This window comes from Panthera uncia, chromosome X, assembly GCF_023721935.1.
Source record: "Panthera uncia isolate 11264 chromosome X, Puncia_PCG_1.0, whole genome shotgun sequence".
Taxonomy (NCBI): Eukaryota; Metazoa; Chordata; class Mammalia; order Carnivora; family Felidae; genus Panthera; species Panthera uncia.
Genome location: NC_064817.1, coordinates 117,267,530 through 117,288,205, shown reverse-complemented (window position 1 = coordinate 117,288,205; position 20,676 = coordinate 117,267,530). Strand labels below are relative to the sequence as shown.

At 46.0% G+C, this 20,676-nt stretch overlaps 1 protein-coding gene across 8 annotated transcripts in view; it reads right to left on the bottom strand.

The window, feature by feature from the left end:
- The window catches only part of AFF2 (ALF transcription elongation factor 2), a 454,063-nt gene that overhangs the window by 126,765 nt on the left and 306,622 nt on the right, over positions 1 to 20,676 (bottom strand). For 2 of the 8 annotated variants that reach the window (XM_049644415.1, XM_049644416.1), the window contains exons 5-7: positions 17,535 to 17,621; positions 12,141 to 12,177; positions 11,799 to 11,850 (exon numbers count right to left, since the gene is read on the bottom strand). In XM_049644415.1, coding sequence (XP_049500372.1) covers positions 11,799 to 11,850; positions 12,141 to 12,177; positions 17,535 to 17,621 — 176 coding nt within the window. The remainder of the gene's footprint in view (positions 1 to 11,798; positions 11,851 to 12,140; positions 12,178 to 17,534; positions 17,622 to 20,676) is intronic. The other 6 variants (XM_049644417.1, XM_049644418.1, XM_049644419.1 and 3 more) reach the window with 3 other exon arrangements.

The following is a 20,676-nucleotide window of genomic DNA, read 5'->3' as shown; positions in this document are numbered from 1 at the left end:
GGCGGAGCACATCTTCGATCAGGCTCTGGTCCTCTGTTGTCCTCTCCGCTATGTCTGAGGAGGTACTGTCATTTCCCCAAACAATCGAGTTCAGATGGATTCTGGGATGAGTAATTCCATGGGTAGGTAGGAAGGCCAGGGTTCAGGGATCTCTTATCGGAGCCGGCCGGACCTGGGTTCCAAGACACGAACCACTGCAGTGTGACGATTCAATTAGCTAGTGGATATCAACACTCGGCACAGTGCCCGGCACTTAATAAGTGAAGCTTTTATTTTTAAAAATAACCACAGAATTCAAAGTACAGCTGTGGCTGTGATAAGATGCTGTGATGAGCTCTGAGGAGGGAAAGAATGTGCCTAGCACCGAAAGTGTGTGCACACAAGACACTTCAGCCATTTGCCGTTTTTATCCCCAGGGGCTGGGGTATGTGGGTCAACAGAGGAAAGGTTCGACGTCGTCCAGGTTTGCTAGTTCTGGAGAGGTGGTGCCCCAACTGGGAACCTCTGGTACAATTCAGAGAATCGAGTGCAAAGCTCAGAGCACTCGGTAGTGATGACGGTACTAAGTGTGAGCATAATGAATCACAACCATTAACGTGTACCGAGAACTTCCGATGTACCAAACGCTGCGATCAGCACTTCAGCCGCTTAGTCCTGCGACGTAGCTGCTATTACTATCCCCGTTTTACAGATGGGGAAAACTGAGTCACAGAGAGGTTGAGCAACTTGCCCCAGATCACATGAGTAAACAATGGTGGAGGTGGGATTCGAACCCAGGCGACCTGGCTCCAGAGCCTGTCCATTTCCAGCTCAGCACTATACTGCTTTCCATGCGTGGATTGAGGAACGGAAGAATAAAATATATCAAGATGTTTGTAGTAATTGACACCTTCTGGATCCTTCCTGCTTTCTGGGTCTTTGTATCTACCATTCACCCGATGACGTGGGCTGGCTACCCACCGTGGAGCAGGCCTTGGAACCAGCTGCCGAGGAAAGGCAGGCGAATCCACACCACCCCTCTCCTCAAGCAGCTCGAATCTATTATGTTAAAGGTGCTACCTGGGGTTCGACAGTCCTCACGAGTGGAAAGTCTGCTGGTCGGGCTTTCCTGGACATTCCTGGGGTTTGGAGGAGGGATCATGATCGAATGTGTCTTCTGTTCCTCCACATCTCTCACTCCCAGCTACCTGACACTGTCTGACAGACTCTTTCCCACACGACAGGTTTCGTGTTGGATATCTGTCGTGTGGGAAAGAGTCTGCCAACTTGCCCGGAATGAGAGCGTCGCTTCTGTCTGAAACTGCTCCTTCCAGAGAGTTCAAGAGATGTTTTCTACGCATCGTGTAGGAAACACACATCGAAACCCTGTTACGAGCGTGTCAACAAAGAAATTCTAAAAGCCTGGTCAAACAACCAAAAAATTCCTATTACGGAACCACAGACATAGCCCGCAACTGATTATAAAGCCAGGCTCACCACGTAGGGATGGAACATCCCTGAAATTTCAAACGCCTCAGCCCCTCATTTTCTTCAGAAGTGAGACACTCGCTATTGCTCGTTTCATTTCCCCGGCTCGGGAGCATCAATATGATTTCATGCCCTTTATGCCACAGGGCAAATCACTGACTACTCGCCCTCTTGATCCGAAAGTCTGTCGTGTGGCTGTCCTGCATTTCCCTACTGCGCCGAGCCCTGGGCACAGCCATCGGTGGTTTGGGAGTGGCTGCCACTTGGACCCCAGGACCCCTGAGGTTTGTCCGGGAAGGACCCCCCCCCCCAGAAGTATCTTTCCTAAGTGTCTCTACGCCGTTCTTGTGCATCTTGGCTTCCCGCCACCCTGAAGTGCATTTCAATTTCATGCAAAAAACAGCTTTGCTTCAAACCACGGCCACCTTTTATGTTAAAAGAATCCACCAAGACAGAATCTTTTGGTGCCCCCCCCAAACTCTTTCTAGCAGATGGAAAGGCAGATTATTTCAATGAAGAGGCTGTCGCTGACAATTGCAAGCAATGTTTTCTCAAAGTTCATAGCAACGGTGCACTTTTACGATTTCTTAGTGACTGGCAGGATCTAATCTTCAAGGCATGGTGACCACGATAGCATCCCCAAATTTTAATCCAGGAGTAAAGGTCAAGGCAGATCACAGTTTTCAGGTCCACTCGAATCTCCGAAGAGAGCACCCCCCAAAAACCATGAAGATAAAGGGCCGACCTAACCCCAAATCGCATGCACTAAGACAGTGAGGTTATAAAGAGTATGCGATTTGAGGGGAAAGTTTGCAAATTTTTCTACAAACGCTCAAACTATCACTAAATTGAATAAATGATACCTTGGGTGCGAGTAGGTGGGTGGGAAAACGCACCGAGTCTTGTCAACGTGGTAAAACATTCAGGAATCTGCTGGGCATAGCTAATCTAACCAGGGGAAGAGCGGTACACATGGGGATTGATTTTAGGTCAACTGCTCTCTGCCAGCATTGGGAATCGATCCTTTGATTCAAACCACATCGATACCACAGTTCTGAGAAGTAATGGAGGATATTAGCAAAAAGAGCACTCGACTAGGACTCGAGAAGCTTAGGACTAAGCCTTGCAACACTACGAGTTGTAGAAGCCTGGGCACCTCGCTCAAGCCACCCGAGCCCGACTTGCCTGACTCCTAACGTGGGGACAGAAGTCATGCAAATAAGTACCTACAATCGGCTCCGTGAGCTCATCTGACAGCAGCACAATTCACTGCAGAATCTGAGGAATAGCGACTCTTCGTTTTCTATCTGATGAAGCAAAGGCTCAGGGAAGCACCGAGTGATGTCATGAAGTCACGTGGCAACGATTGCGACAACCGGGATTTGAACGTCCCATCTCCCGGCTCCCAGGATTGAGTAAGAGACCACATGTAACAAATGTAACACATGATTGCAGGGGCGCCTGGGTGGCTCAGTTGATTACACATCCAACTCTTGGTTTTAACTCAGGTCAGGATCTCACAGTTCACGAGTTCAAGCCTCACCTGGGGTTCTGTGCCAACGGCACAGAGCCTGCTTGGCATTCTCTCTCTCTCACTCTCTCTCTCTCTCTGACCTTCCCCTGCTCATGCTCACTTGCTCTCTCTCTCTCTCTCTCTCCCAAAATATATAAATAAACTTGAAAAAAATGGAAACAAAGCCATTAATGACTGTTCAACTGAAATGTGATACAGGTATGGCAGGCACACTATAAGAAATGAAAGTTTGAGTCTCGTAATCCAAGAATCCTAGAGTGAAATTCTAGCTCTTTCACTAACTAGGTCCACGATCCTGCGCAAGCCATTCACCTGCTAAGAGGAAATCTCCTTCTCCGTAAGGTCGGTTTACTCTTACACAGGGGCTGGAGGATGAAAGGTGGTGCATGGCGGGAGCAGACAAAGGGCACAGGGTCCCTTGGGACACCAGGAAGGCCCGGTGCCCGGCATTAGCTCTAGCAGCGGCTGGGTGGCCGTGGCTGTTTGGGGTGAGAACCTTCAGAGGACACGCCTGGGAGCAGTGGCAATGACGGCAGTGGCGGCATCAGTGACGACATGTGTACGTAAAGTGCCTAGAAGTGGGGGCTAGAGTTACCCAAGCGCAGTGTTCCTGTGCGGGTTCTATGCTTCCCTCCTCGCTGTACCACATGATGTATGAAACTGATTTCGGAGACACCTAGAAAAACTCTCTCAGTTTCCAGAGATCCTAGACAACTTCTAGATATTATGAGTACTAGGGCCTTTTGGGGGGGGTGGATTTCCTCTTGAAGGTCTAGAAATACTTCAGGTGGCAAATCATTACCTTCCACCCCCCACCCCGGTTCCCTGTCTCCCACACTGCTCTCTCAGGCACCGTGGAACCTGAACGAAGGCAGTGTATTAAGGTCGCACTGGTGGGTCCTGGGTGCCAAGATCCCAGGGGGTAGCCAAGAAAAGACACTGTGTTCACTTGGGCTTACAAGGCATAACGTCCCTCTGTCCCTCTGTGCCCATCTTGGCAGCATATTTGGAGATGTCAATCAAAGAGCTTGGAGAACTTGTCCTGTTTGGGTCCTCATTATTGAAGTGGATGGATGACCCACCAAGAAAGGCATGTGTCAGATTTTTCAACTGATTTTACAGCTGTAATTGGGCACGCGTCTATAGTATTCCACCAATTCTACCAATTCTGTGTCAGGAAAGCAGAAGGGCTGTTTGTGAGACGCCTGACAGGATGGGAGAGAAGAATGAAAATAGTTTACGAGCGGGGTGGACATTCCTTCTCAGCTACTCCAGTCTCAGCTGTGCTGGTTGGTTGGGTTTCTTTTCCATTTCTAGGAATGGTCGAGGGGCTCACGTACTGTGCTGCTCTGCCTTCTGGACCTGGAAGATTTGTGATGCGCTCCAGCCCTGCAGCCGTCTGGGGACAAGGCAGCATGTTCTTTTTTTTCCCTTTCTTTCTTTATTTTTTAACGTTTATTTATTATTGAGAGACAGAGAGAGACAGAGCATGAGCAGAGAGAGGAGGAGACACAGAATCCAAAGCAGGCTCCAGGCTCCGAGCTGTCAGCACAGAGCCCGACGTGGGGCTCGAACCCACAAACTGCGAGATCGTGACCTGAGCCGAAGCCGGACGCTTAACCGACTGAGCCACCCAGGTGCCCCCAAGGCAGCGTGCTCTAACGGGCATGGGGAACTCTGGCTTCCAGTCCCAGCTCCCCCATCTCTAGCTGGAAGACTTCGGGCAAGTGTGTTCCCCAAGCTCAGCCTGGTTTCTTTTCACCTGTGGCTATCTAACAGGACTGACGTGAAACTCCCGTGAGGCTAACGCATCGTGCGAAAGTCTTTACGGTAATCAATCACGGTGGGATTATTTTCAGCATTACTTCCTTCCCTCCCGGTTACTGTTGAAAACATCAAGGGGAGTTTGGAAGTAAGCCACTGGTTGATCACACTGGGAAGACATATTTTTTTAATTATTCCACTATGAAGGACATAAAAGCAACGTTTCAATTGTCAACCACGTTGGCGAGCAGGAAGGGTGATGGCTGAACCTCTCATGAAAACGGACCTAAACATCAGTTGTCTTCTTTTTGCTTTAATAGGGGAAAATGGAGATTTCTGGACAGAGACGCTGTTCCCACCACGGGTCACAGAAATCAACCTTAGTAAGTCCCTCAGAGGCACGGATCCGTCTGTCTCTCTGAAGGGAGCATCTTCCAGGCATGATGACACAATTGAGCTGCAGGACCCGAGCTGAGGACAGACCTGTACTTGCCTACGCAATGCCCACGTCCACATGGGCAGTGCATGCGAGACCCGACTCAGTGACGGTATTAAGATCGAATGCTCTCCCTGATCTAAACCAAACTGACGGCGACCATTGTGGCACGCGCCTGCGGTCGGTCCAGTTGGCCTAATGCCTGGGCAAGATCACAACTGACTGGAAATCAGTAGGGCCATCTCCCAAGTGTCTATGAGATGGCTTTAGTGGAGGTTAAGGGCACATGCTCTGAAGTCTGTCTGGTTCTGGCTTTGTTATTTTGGCTCCGTGGGCAACTCACTCGATGCCTCTGAGTTTTGGTTTCTGCCTCTGTGGAATATAACGAGGTGACTGCCACAGGCTCGTTATAAAGGGACCAAGCGCCCGGCACATAGTGGGCACTGGGTAGATACGGGTTGGCTGAGGAACTGGTGTTATCAGTGTAACTCTAACCTTTGCTAACCTGGGAGCTCCTTCAGGGAGGGGTGTGTGGTGATTCATCCTCAATGTACCACAGAGCTCCGCCCGGAGCTTTACGGACTAGGGGCTTAATGCGTTTTTGCTGAAAGGGAACCAAAGTTTCAATGAGTGAATAAATATTGCTACAAACCAGGTAGAAAAAAAGAGATACTTGACTTTTGTCTGAGAGAAAGAGAGAGAGAGGTTTGCCTCTAATGACAGATTCTCACAATCCACCAGAAGCAGATGAATCTTGGGCACACGTACAACACACAAATCAACTCTGATCTTTCGAGATTTATGCCACCTGAGCAAAAAAAAAAAAAAAAAAACAACACACAAAAATCTGTGTTTTGAGCTTTTGTCAGGCAAGTAGAAACCCACAGCTCCCGCTGAAGGAGCCCTGCCTCGCAGTCTTGGGGCCTGTCAAGCACCAGCAGCTTCGGCCCTTCTCCACGCGAACACTCCAAACGCCAATATTGCTTGTTGTCACATTAGCCAATATACGATCCTCAAAATAAAATCCTCTTGATGTCTGATTACTCTTCTTAAGGACCTCATGCTGATTCATTTCAAACTGTGAATTACCTTTAATTCACAGCTTGAACAGGCTGCCAAATTTGGTTTTCTCTGCTCCCAGGTGGCTGTCCCTGATGTGGTGGAGGACGTCCAAAAAAATATTAAGTCCTTAGGAAAAGTTGGCAAAAGCCCCGAGATGCAGGGCACACAAGACAGGTTCAAAGCAAGAGTTGGCATACGTCTCGATGTGAAACCCGGAATGGCGGGAGGCGGTGGAGCTCATCGAGTTTACCTGTTTATCAGGAGAGTTCAGTTGGGCTCCTGTAAGCCACAAACTGATCATCAACATCCCCCAATTCCAAGTACCCAATCACATACTCCGAGTAAGAATTCATCTGATTAAGAAAATCACAGCCCTTTTCTCCCCCTGCCTCATTACACAGGCACTTTGTTACCAGAACTTTATCCGGAAAGCAGACCGAACGTCTACTTATAAAAGAGTATATGAAATTGCCACCTATGTGGACTAAGGCTCCACAGTAAGCCCAGGCCATTCTCGAATCTCAAATCACATTCTCAAAACGAACATTTTCTTTTAAGTTTATGTATTTATTTTGAGAGAGAAAGAGAGGAAGAAGAAGAGAGAGAGGGAGACAGAGAGAGAATCCCAAGCAGGCCCTGCACCATCAGCACCCTGATGTGGGGCTCGAACCCACAAACAGTGAGATCATGACCTGACCCAAAACTAAGAGTCGGACGCCTAACTGACCGAACCACCCAGGTGCCCCAAAACAAACATTTTCAACGAGAAAAATTTAGGTAGGATGGGCAGGGTGGTGAATGTGAGGGTCTTTCTTTCTTTCTTTCTTTGGTTAAAAAACTTTTAAGTCACCTAAGAAATGATATAATGCTTGTTAGTGGTTATAATGAACTGGAAAACATTCTAATAATAATAATCTTTCTATTCTCTGTGGTAATGAACTCTTCCTACCACAAAAAGAAGAGTTTAGAAATAATGTTTTATTGGGGTGCCTGGGAGGCTCAGTCGGTAAAGCGTCTAACTTCAGCTCAGGCCATGATCTCCTGCCCGTGAGTTTGAGCCCCACATCGCCTCTGTGCTGACAGCTCAGAGCCTGGAGCCTGCGTCGGATTCTGTGTCTCCCTCTTTCTCTGCCCCTCCCCTGCTCACAGTCGGTCTCTCTCTGTCTCTCAAAAATGAATAAACGTTAAAAAAATTAAAAAAAAGAAATAATGCTTTAGTTCAAGCAATTTTGACCAGGTTTTGCTATAATTTATCGTGGGACTCCTTCCCACTAACTTCAGCCGTACAAGTCTCCCAGTTTCAAAATGCCCAATGTGGTGTCCCAAATCCCTGAGCTCATGAGAGTACACGAAGAAGGGCAGCGTGGTGGGAGGAAGAGGCCTGCGTTCGGGCTCTCTTGCCAAGGAGCGGCGTCACTCACTCGGCCCTCTGTGCGCTCACGGCCGACGTGTCCGTTCAAGGTAAGTGTGCACGGTTAGTTTGTCTTCACGCTGGACTGTGCACACTTCACGAGGAGGGACCGTATTTTGGCTTTGCTTTTCTCAACGAAACAACGGAAAGAATCCGGAGCCCCTCCAGGATGGCTGGCAAGCACGGTAAGGTGATGTGAGTAAGAACAGTGGGCGTGGGCCCTGGGCCCTGGCCTCGTGTGCACACTCAACAGCACAATGATTATTGCCCGAGACCCTCTGCCATTCTTGTGACGGTGTAATTCCCCCTCCTCTCAACTAGGGCTACATTCAAGGATTTGTTCATGTGGCGTACAAGGCCATCGCCCACAGGTAAACTGAGACTGGCCACAACTAGCCTGTGTCCACAACGCCTTTCCTCAGGTCTCTGGGTCCAGGGCTGGGAGGTTTTCAAACCTGTAGCTAACACAAGTGAAAGAGGCGGTTTTATGGCAAGGAAAGAAAAGCGCTTTGGCTACATCTGCCTTCATATTGGGCTTTTATGGAAACTCTCCAGGCATTCAAGACAGCATGGCTTAAAACACAGGAGCTGCTTGATTAAAAGGGGGGCTGGATGGTTTCCAACTGGACAGAGTCCAGATGCTAACAACCAACTATAACAAAGGCACTACATTCACAAAATTACCTGACGTCAAGGACTGACAAGATGGATACCCTGGAGTTCCCGGATGCTGTCTGAAAATGCTTCTCGGGGCAACCGAACACATCTTACACGTTCCCATGTAGGATGGCTCATAAAAGATCAACGAGGTCAAGTATCTTTGTAAAGCCACTGTACTGACAAGGACTTGACAAGATGTTACACACTAGAAGAAGCAGTCCAACTCAACAAAGAAACCCCAAGTTCTTTGGGTTTGCTTTCAGTTTTCTCCTCCATCAGTCCTTAATGGCTTCATGAAGAAACTAGAAAGTAACATACTGTCCAGTGTATACATCCAATCCCTGAATCTCATAATTGAAATAAATGAAATAAATGGATCTTTCAGAGGCAGAATGCATATGGTACCACTGTACAAATATACAACTCTAGAGCCCCATGAAATACAACTTGACCCTCATACGCCCATGTCCCACCCTCTTTTGGGAGATAGATCTTTTAGAAGCCTTGGGTGAGGCCTGTTCCAACACTCACAGACGTGGAGGGAAACAAAGACAATTGGCTTTTCTTTCCTCCAGAGATTATTTTTTAATTTTTTTTTTGTTTTTAACGTTTGTTTATTTTTGACAGAGCTGGAGACAGAATGCGAGTAGGTTAGGGGCAGAGAGAGAGGGAGACACGGAATCCGAAGCAGGCTCCAGTCTCCAAGCTGTCAGCACAGAGCCTGACACGGGGCTTGAACTCATGAACTGTGAGATCATGACCTGAGCAGAAGTCGGACACTCAACTGACTGAGCCACCCAGGCGCCCCACCTCCAGAGATCATTAAGGGCTAAAGGTAAAGTCATTTTTGTGTTGTTAAATCTAGTTACTAAAGAGTATAACTTGTTTAAAAAATATAACTGTTTACATTTGAATTCTGCCAAATATTTGCGTGTGTACCTTTACACGTATATGCATTGCTCATCACTTTGCTTAACTTCCCTTAAGGAACTCTATCTGTATATTTTGAAATAAAAATACATGCACCCCCATGATTTACACTCGTATCCTCTGAATACCTAGGTCAGTGCTTCCCCCCACCCTGGTACTCTAACTACCATGAACAGAGATGGAAACTCAGGGCTAATGCTCTTGCCTCAATGGGCAGAGAGAGTTCTAGCCAGAGTGGGCAGGATATCACCTCATGGACGGACATCCCATAAAAAGCGCTGTCTGTCGATTAGATCTACCAGGCGAGGAAAAGACCCAGTTCTCCAAAAGCCAGTCAGACCGCTGGGGTCAGGCCCAGAGAGAGCAGCGGCAGTCAAGAACAAAGACGGAGCCTGGCTGGTTCCCAGGTTGCATTCGCACATACTCGGATCAGTGTTCTCGAACCTGCTGCCCGTGCATGCAGTTCTTACAAATAATCCAGGCCCAAATGGAAGGTCTACATTTCTTCAGCTGGGGAAAAGAAGGCCAGATGAGGAAAACTAATAAAGTATTCCAGTAATTGAGGGATTCGGCTTGTAAGACTCCCATCTGTCTTACTGTAGTAGGTGGTGACTGCGTGTCCAGGACATTCGCCAGCCTCGGGAAGGGGCCTCTCCTGCAGCAGGGCCAGCTGAGGCGTTGTCTCCCACCAAACTTGGGCTACCCACAGTCTGTCTACACACACACAGAATGTTCTTAGTTGCCGGGAGGATTACCCTGCCTGATGGAAAATCCTAGAAGCTGGCTTGAAAATCACACTGTAGTAAAATATGGGAGTGATAGTACTGGCTAAGTGGATAACCGTTTGGAAGCTAACAATTAAAAATAATTACCATCGCTCTATCTGTCCCTTTGTTAAACCCATACCCTACCATAAAGAAGGGAACTTATTCCAGCCAAAGTCTGAAGGACAATGCTCGGTCTTTAGATCCAGCAGCCAAAAAGAGAGTGGCTCGTTCAGAAAATCGACTCTGTATCTTTTCAGTTTTACCCATGCTTCCCATAGAGAACCTTAGTCCTATTGAATTACACAGTATACCCCCGTGCTATGAAGTGCTGTTTTCTGGAAATGCAGCCTCTAACTATAAATCACAATTGACGAGTTTATTTCTGTTAGTTACAAACTATTGAAATATTGACTTTTATGGTCTGTATGGAAATCAGCGTATTTCACAGCAGGAGCCTAATACTCTTGCTTTAGGAGTAGGATCATTTTCCAGTGGGAAAAAATATTTTTTTAAATTTTTTCACGTTTGGAAACCTGTGTTGATTCCCTAAGTGCTTGCGTGTGCACATGCGTGCACGCCCATGCGTGTGTGTGTGAATTTTACTGACATTTTAATGGGAGAAAGGTAAGGTAGGAGGATAAGATCTATTGTTTACTAGAATGACAAGAGAAAGGGCGAGTCAAAATGCGATGAATGGAAAACACTGAAATGAACAATATCAAAAATGATTTTGATTTCTGTGTTTCCATCTAATTTAGTCTTTAATTCAGGGTTATAGTTGTTTCTCCCCTTTCTTATTTTTGGTCACTTCTTTAAATGAGAATTCTTGGTTGCTGAAATTGAACCTTGATTAGAAGGTGCAAATCAGGCCAGAAAACCAACTAAGGGCACTGGCGATGGGAGCTTTGCTATCAAACGGAACCAGGAACGTGGACGTGCCATTGACTTTCACAGAGCCTTGGTCTATGTGGGAGTAATTCCCAGTTGTTTTATGTAATTTTTTGTGATCTTCCAAAAGGTGAGCAATTCACTTCAAGTGTGCCATTAGACCACTTGAATGTCATAAATTATTTCATTTCAAAAATTTTCAAGAAGGTGACTATTACTCACATAGAAAAGTCGACTTTCATTTTCTATTATTAGGAATGAAAGAAGTTGTGAGAGAAATACTCCCTTGATACGTTCTTGGACAAATGGATATTACAAAATCTACAACAGTTAATCTGAGGAAATTGGTTTCTCCATACCCCTTCTTCAGTTAACATTAATAAGAAATGAAGACGGCACTGAGTGAATCGTTCTGAACTTCAACCCAGCACCATGTAATCTCTTATTCCCTCTCTTCCAGGCTGCCCTTGTTTGCATTTAATGTACAGTCCCCAGAAGACCTGCAAACATGGTTGCCGAGACGTGTCCTTTCCCCTCCCCAGTCGGGGTGTCAGAATGTTGTGTCTAAGGATGCCTGCAGCTGAAGTTACACAAAGTTCAAACAACCAGTCAAGAATCATAGTTGATTTCATACTCCAGGTACCAGTCCAGCCTGTATTTACATCATTACAGAGTCTAATGGTGATCTCGTTCAGTTTTACTGTGACTCGCTTATTGTGGGCAATCTCATTCTCCTCCCTAACTGAACTCCATATTATTAGGAGCCAAGGTTCCTATTGTCAAGGAGCAGGACAGAGAACAAGATTCGCCCAGCACCGAGGCACCGTTCCCTTGCCAGATGCCCCCGAAGAAGCCTGTTTTGGAAATCAAAGTACTTACGACTCGAGCGGTACTGACTTTGTAGAAGCTCTGCTGGTCGGGTCGCTCCACTCTGAAAAGAAAGGCACACACAATTACTAGCCGTGTTTCCCACTGTCAAACGATCAGTCTCAATGCAACTGGTCTTCACACGTGCAGCCCTTCCAGTTACATGTTTTCACGGCATCCCGTCACAACTAACATATGAATAAAATAAAGGAGCCGCCTGGATGCATCACAGTATGACTTTTTGCTATTGTTAATCCATATGTTATGATATTAAGTAGGAATGAGAAGAAAGTGGGGGGGGGGGAGAGGCCATGAACATTTGGACTGAGAAGAATTCTTTTTGAAAACACCTACTTTGTAAGGTGAATCCTGGGGTCAGATGTTGGGATTCCTATAAGGAAGAACACACATAATACAAATATTAGTTACAATGATACAAAGGGAACAGGACACGTATCTTTTATCGTCGAAGATAGGACTTGACTAATGTTTGCACAAAGAGAGCCACTGTTAACGATTCCAATAATCCGGCTTCTGTGCAGAGCTCTATTCGAAGGATAAACATTTGCTAGTCGAACCTGCTGCAACATGACCATAACTGCCATTTCATCAGAACTGTAAGTTAAGACCGCTGTCTATTTGGAAATGTGTACAACGTGGGAACAAATGACCCACATGTGTGAAATTCAAGTGTTTAATTTCTCACTTAGCTAGGCAATGATGTCTCTAAGGAAGTAAAGGGGCCCTGGTTCAAACTAACAAATGATCATGGTTTTTGGAGAAGCGTAAACAAGACCGTAATTAATAGATGTGCTCGGTTCCTCCTTTTTATAGTAACCACTCCAGTTTTCTACCTTCGCTGTGACACGTGTGCAATAGGTGGGTCTCATTTTCACAAGAGAAGGGTTCTTAAGACTTCATTACAAATTTGGTGAAGTATGGGAAGCGATGTGAAATATGTCAGTGGAGCACATTATTTAAAGGGATTTCAATTTGATTTGAAAGGCATCCCGCACACAATTCATTCACTGTTTTTTGAGAAACGCAGATGTAGACACAGCGGGCTTTCGGGGAGCACGGCACACCTGTGTGGCGCCTGACGAAACTGGCAGGCAGGGGCACCGCAATGACGTACAGGGCGCGCACGACACCGTGCGGATGGAAGGGAGAATCCTGACTGCGAGACAAGAGCCTCGAAAGGGAGACCGTGAATTCAAGTAAACGCAAGAGTCAGTTATGTCAACCACCGTTGTAAGTAATCCATTCGTGAAGCCGAATCTTGCCACCCTATAGAAGAAAAATAGAATCGCAGCATCACTTGTCTTTGAGAGAAGCAATCAAAAACAGTAACACTGTCCTTTCACGGAAAGCGAGTTCTGCTACCTATTTCGCATGATTCTGCTGCCCGGGAGACTTCCCTTCCAGCAAGATCGCCACTCCAGAAGACTACCATAAACTCCACAAGAGATGGAAAAGGCTTCTCAACTAAAGAGCTATCACAAAGCCCATGCAGATTGCTGCTCAAAGATTTCTCTACCCTCACTCGATAGAGAATTGACTTCTGACGAAAAACTCTAATAAGCTTGGCCATTTGATTCCACTCCTTAGCAAATCATAGATGGTGGGGAAGGGGAAAACAGTACCAGAGGCACAACAAAGTCAGAACTTAAAAAGCACAAGAGTCTATGGCCACTTAAGACGGAGGCAGGCATTCCTACCCATCTTAATAGCTCCCGAGGGCATAATTACGGTCCAGTACAGTATTACAGCATAGTTCAATCTCCAGCGCTCATCATGATGTCTAAGTTACAAAGAAAGACTAAAGCGTGTTCAGTATAATTTTTATAAGAAGTCAGAAAAATATTAATTACATCTCAGAAAGATTCGTATTACATGACTCCTATGGAAGGCCAGCCTTTAGTTATCCAAGAATTTCAATCATCCAAAATACCTCATCTCCCAGAATGAGTGGTTAACCATTTGTATGTCCTTAACTATACACCAATAATTCTACCTGTTATTTTTTAAAAGGGACTCCATCACAACTGTATGGGGCAAGTTTGGGCTCATGTACCCTTAGAAATCAAATGACAAGGTCGAAAGTCAAGTAGACCAAATACTTGATCAGAGAGTGAAACATACCGGTCCCAGAAATCTGGACTGAATTTTTAAACATCATCCAAGAATTCTGGACTTCAGACTGGAACCGTCAGTTGTTCAAAGCATCAGGGCAGTGACTCATGACATGAATTCGAGGGTTATGTTATTTACTGAATTTGACTCACTGGAGTTATGTATTCCTGATACCATTTTTAATGTTAAGCTGGGTAACCCTTTTTAAAAACAGAATTCCAAAAAAATGAAACACCTCTGGATATTACCCAAGTTACTGTACAAACACACCCAACCCTGATTGGAAATGGCTTGGTTGTGGGAAAAAATTTGCATTCTTCATGCAATAATTGTTGATGCACATAATCCAAAATTTAAAAAAAAACGTCTGACTTCAATCTGTGAATTTTGCTCATAGATATGTCATACAAGTAATTTTAGTAATAGACTTGATAATGATGCCAAGTTGTGTTCACAAACTTCTGTGAGGCTATTTAAAACAATTTTTTTACCGTTTATTCATTTTTGAGAGACAGAGACACAGTGTGAGTGGGGGAGGGGCAGAGAGAGAGAGGGAGACACCGAATCCGAAACAGGCTCCAGGCTCTGAGCTGTCAGCACAGAGCCCGAGGCAGGGCTCGAACCCACTGACCACAAGATCATGACCTGCTCAACGGACTGAGCCACCCCAGGCACCCCGAGGCTATTTTAAATAACAGCCTTGATCATCCTACAATGAGAGGCTCCCATAGGATCTAGATTCTAGAGCAGGGATTGGTCAACTTTTCCTGCGATGGGCCAGATACTAAATATTTTAAGCTTTGGGGGGCATGCAGTCTTCTGTCGTAACGATTCAACTCTGCCACAAATTTGTGTGGTTGGATTCCAAGACAGGTTGGTTTACAGACACTGAAATTTGAATTCATATCACCCGTGTTATTTGACATCATTCACGTAACTCCTAATACTCGTAACAACATTCACATTCTTTTTCTTTTGAAAATCCTAACCGTTTAAAAAACCTAAAAGCCCACAGGTTGTAGAGTGCCAGCCTCTGTCTGGAGTTTGATTACCTCCACGAAGCCTTGACTGAACTTCCCCTGAGGACACTATTAGCTCCCTCACTTCTGCTGAGCAAGGTATTCCCTTCCTTGTGAGTTTTTTCCATTCTGTCTGAAAAAACACGGCACTTTCAACTGGGGATGGATAAGTAAACTTCAGTAAGTTGGGAATTTTAAACGGTGTCTGCTTTTGTAAGTTTGCAGAATCACGGACTCTTTGACCCGAAAAATCCAGTGGGAGGATACAGCACGCACCCACAAGTGTGCGCATGTGCACACACCTCCACTCAGATGGTACAGATGGGGAAACTGAGGTTCAGAAGAACTTGAATGGGACCACCTCGCCAGCAACCGGCAGAGCCAGGATTAAAAGCAGCCACATCTGCAGCTCCGAAGGCAAATAAGACAGAACCTGTACAGCTGTGCAAACTCTATCACGTGTGTACGAAATAGATGCTTTCTGGGAGGGTGCTGTCACCTAGTTCCGGTGCAAGCACTGAGGAAAGGGGGCTCACCCCAGTCACATGTTTTTACTGTATGTGTCCGCGTTTTGGAAGATGAAATTTAAACCGAGGCATCTGTAAATCTGTGTAATAAACACATCACCAGAACACCTGAATCTAAAGGCTGGTATACCTGATTGACTAGCTGGGTCATTCGGGGCACATTACGTTACTCTGTGCCTCAGTTTCCTCCCCTGTGTATTAGGGAGAGTCAAATTACCAATCTCTTTGGGTATGAAGGAATGAATCATTTACTAGATATTATCGGCTTAGAACATGGCAAGGCATGTCGCAGGCATTATGTCGTTGATGGCATTACCGTTATTTAAAATGTACTTTTCTTTCAGACCAACGTTTTGGCAGGAACCAAGTGAAACAAAAGAGTGGGTGTGTAGCCATCCCGGTCTCACCATTTTATCCCAGTCGCTTCTACCTTTATCATGGGGTCGATGGGAGCACAGATAATTGGCAGAAAATGCGAATTGCGCCTGATTCCAAATTGTGCACTTACTACAAAAGCCCGTTTAAACAACCGGTTCTATTGTATACACTGGTAAATGTCAAAATCGCAACTTGCGCGGATGATCTCTAAAATTGGAGAACGCAGCTGAAAACAATGCAATTGCTGTATCAGTGCGTTGGATTCAACGTCCAAAACGTCTCAGCCGATCCCTTGGCCAGGATGCTAGGGAGGCAGACGCCAGTCCAGGGCGGCCTAAGGAGGGACAGTGGGTTTACAGGAGGGGATGACACACACCCGACACGGACAGAGAGGGTTGCTGCTCATTTACTTCTGACCCCTTTCACAGGTGGGAGGGGATAACTGAACGCAGTTTAGGCCAATGTTATTGTTGAACTCATGGCCCTAAACACTGAAGGGTCTGACTGGGTTTCGGAGTCTACGCTCCTTGGCTGGCACTCGGGGTCTTTCACAGAGACGCACTTGCTGGCCGGGGGTTCATCTCTGTCCGCCTCCCATCACACGACTCTGAGCCAGCCCCTCGAGACCATGCCAGCATGGATCGCACCGTGACCCCTCATCTCGCCGTGCCTCTGCCCGTCCTGTTCTTCCGCATGGAGTGTTCTTCTCTTGGGCCCTTCTCCGCCCCTCAAAGTGGTTCTCGGAACCTTTCATTCTCTATGAAGACATTTTCTACATTGTTTTGTCATTTAGCTCATAACATGTAGAGGGTTTTTCTTCACCCCTAACTTTAAGTCTGTTGTATGTCCTCAGAAAATGGTTTCTGAATAAATGGATGGATGGATGAACGGATGGTTAATTGGACGGAAGGAAGGACGGGAGAAAGACATTACTTCTTCTTTTAAAGTGTGCTATTAGAATAGCCACGGTTACTTAGGCATTTTAGAAACTGATGGCGAGAGAAAATTCTTACTGGGAGCAGGTGAGGGGAAAAAATGAAACATTTGACAATAGCACTGTAAAAGAAGTTCTGTCAATATGATGTGTTGGCGTGTAAAGATCTGTGTGCTTGTGCGCAAGGACTGGAAGGTGATATACAAAATTGAAAATCGATCCATTAGGGTGAAGAGTATAGGTTTTTTTGTTTTTGGTTTTGGTTTTTTTTGATTAAAACGTCTTGGATGGGGGCACCTGGGTCGCTCAGTCGGTTGAGCGTCCGACTTTGGCTCAGGTTATGATCTCACAGTTTGTGGGTTCGAGCCCCGCCTCGGGCTCTGTGCTGACAGCTCAGAGCCTGGAGCCTGCTTCGGATTCTGTGTCTCCCTCTCTCTGCCCCTCATCCTCTCTCTCTCTCAAAAGTAAATAAACATTAAAAAAATATTTTTAAAAGTCTTGGATGTTGCTGCTACATCATCTATGTGGACAGGGGCTGTGCTCTAGGTAGTACACCACACAAGCCAGTGTCTGGGGGTATATGCTCCTGGAGACTCTCGGTAAAAACAAGATTTCTATCAACATCCCAAGGGGCAAGAGGAAGTCTAGATTTTAGGGCACCAGAGCACCAAGGCCATTTTTATTTTTAAGGATCCAACTGGAAGACCGGTACAATTAAACTAAGATAAAGGAAAATGGAGGAAGGAAGAGAATTGACCTGTCCTGGGATGGAAAGTGTGTTCTTCTCAGAGTTTCCAGAAGTATGCATGGCAGTGAGAGGAGCAGGCCAGGAATGGGTCATCTCCTGGTGAGGAAAAACAAAGCAACTTTATTTTGGGGCATTGAGAAAATGAAACACCTTCTTGGCACTCAATATAGCAGGGCCCTTTATAAATACTTACTGACTTAGTCGGCCTAGTTGTTTTCAGGGGAACTGAAATTCATCCACTCCATTCCCCCTGCCCCATACCGGTGCTTGAAGCCTACCTGTGACACGCAGGGCCATCCAACACCCACTTGCACAGTGCCAGTGACAGGGAGCTCCCTAATGCTTGACGCTGCCTGTCCCACATGACACAGCTCGATCACACTATTCTTCCTGGTCGTGAGCCAAACGCCTGTCTCCCAGGGGCCTCTACCTACGGATGGTACTTTGCAACTGCACAGAACACGTCCCCTCTTCCTTCGCATGACAAGCCCTCAGCTGCTGGAAGACAGCAACCCTGTCCCCTGGTGTCGCCTCTTCTCTAGTCTGAGACATTTGCAGCCTGTTCGTTCATTCGTTGGGAACCTTCAACTTTTCTTCTAAGGCTTGAGTTCTGCATTCTGTCAACTATCTGAGGCGCTCCCAGGAAGGACTCCTGATTGCCTGGGGCTCTTCTCATTCCCGTCTCCTGCAGCGGGTGTGATCTGGCAGCTCAGGGGGAGGGCAGCACTGTCACTACCTGCGTTCTGGACACAGATTGGGCACGCGCCGTTGCTTTTCCCAGGCAAAGAAGAGGCAGCCGAGGAGAATTCTTTCTCATTCCTCGAGAAGGTTCCTGTGAGATTGGCGGCACCGTTCCGCCCAGCCGTACCCACAGGGTGTCTGCGAGTCCAAGTCTCCAAAGTAGGAGGAGCTCCTCGGGCTCCCGCTCTCCGTTATCAGCAGGGGCACCTTCCTGATGCCTTCAAACACTCGGTTTGAAAAGAGTTGCTGTTCAAATCTTACCGGAGTCATAGGGCTCGTGGCCGACACACTGTACCCAAAGAGGAAGGATAATTAAATCACATGCTTCACATCCCAGCACCAGCAATGACAAAGTTTGTGAGACGGGAGGGCACCCTCGTGTGTTGTATTCATCAGACATTTTGGTATATAAACATCCGACATAAAAATCAGTGCCATAATGGAAAGAAAGGAGAGCTTTGGGGAGGAGCGGAGAGGATCAAAGTTTATGAAAGGCCTTTTTTAATGAGTCAGTTACATAATACTTTCCCCCAATCTTTATGGGTAACATAATTAGTCATTTCAAAGGTAATATTAATAAGAACTCTCAGGTAGCACTAAAACATGTTTTTTTTCCTTCTATAATTACCCAGTTCAAAAAGAGTCTTTGATGTATGAAGAGCGGTAATGCAAGGAGATACTTCACAGGTTCATTCACAGTGCAGCGCTGAAGCCGAATTTGTAAGTATGATTCAGACAAGGGCTGACACAGATTGGGTTCTACCTCGCACTATTTAACAGGAGGTGCTAAGGACATTAAAGATGCATACAAGATTTAGAGGGGATGCTTAACCTACTTAAGAGAGAGACTATTTTCAAGTGGTTTTGAGTTGTGCATTTGTATGCAATTGATCACGTTCGTGACAAATGCTGTTTATGCATTCATCAAAACTGGTCCAAAGTAACTCTGTGTGACAACAGTTTAAAGTCGAGTTCTAGTTACTGAATGATTTCTTTTAAATTTCAGATGTTTTTTTTTTTTTTTTTTCCTGATTAAGGCTGGTCTTCTCCAAAATTAGTTCCATTTACAAGATACAGGTCCTAATTTGGCCCGAGCTAACGAAGGGGCAGTAAGCCCTAGCCTGGGATAAGAAGTGTTGTCTCTTATCGGCAACTGGGGAGTATGCCTCAATCAATGAGAGGCTTAGTTATTTCCCTTTCCACCACTGGCTTTAGAGGTGTGCCTCTGGGCTTATTAAAAGGTGTTTCATACGCCTGGAAGGATGAACTCCCTCCTCAGGGATGTACCTTCTCCCCCAGATCATCTGAATTTACTCAATGGTGGAATCGGATGATATCGAATTACCCCCAGAGTGCACCATCGAGTAAAACTGATTCTCCGTATTTGAAACGCGAGATTTCATGAAAGGGCAGGCCTATTGCATATTACCACCGATGCATTTGATTAAGGTAGGGAGGATGCAGTTGAAAGGAATATAATTTCCTGAAAAGATATCTTCAGCAAGGAACGTTGGAGCAAGCTCTTTCACTTCTCAAAATGAGCTAGACCCGTAAGGTGTGGAGAGCTCACAGCAGATTTTCCACTGTCATCCTTTTCATTCACACTCGAAGGATATTAATCTATTTTTATGTTCTTGCTATTCCCAAGATAAGAACACCCGTGCACCCTTATCCAATTGTCCTAAGCCTACCTATTCATCAGGCTCCAGTGCTGACCGCCCAGGCTTAACACCAAGCGTCACTCCTCCACTAACAACAAAAATCTCACACGCACACACAGACACGCATGCACGTGAGGCTGCTCTGTAACGCCTTCGATCCTCCCCAAGAAAGAAATGAAGCAGGGACTCATCTTCCCATTGGGCAGTGGTAAGTGAATGCTGGGGACTCCAAAGCACACATCCTTTCCACTACACCACATAGGTTGACTGTTATTGTAAAGTCGACTAACATGGTTAAGTTAATGGAGAAAGGACTAAGTAAGCAATGATGTTTTTATCTTTCAGTATTGGACAAAGAATAGGTTTCACAGGCAACAGAGCATGCTATGTAATTTCTAACAATGGGGCAGATGCTTAAATTAATGTGATCTGAAGACTTCACAGTCAAACCCAGCAGAATCAGAAAAGGCCCAATTTTCCACCAATGATTATTTCTCCACCATATTATCCGTACGATGGCTCACGGCTAAGACGCTAATGGATCCAAAACAACTTGTGGGTAGAATCACTTTGCTGGACTTAGACACACAAGCTGGGTGTGCCACTGGCTGAGGAGCAGAAGATGGTCTGGATTCCAGACTCTCCTAATTTCAAATGCATCCCATACTCATCTAACACGGAGCTGTCCGACTGGCTGTTATTTGTAATAATAGGATGTTGTCCCAAGCCTTGTCTTATTCAACTTCGTA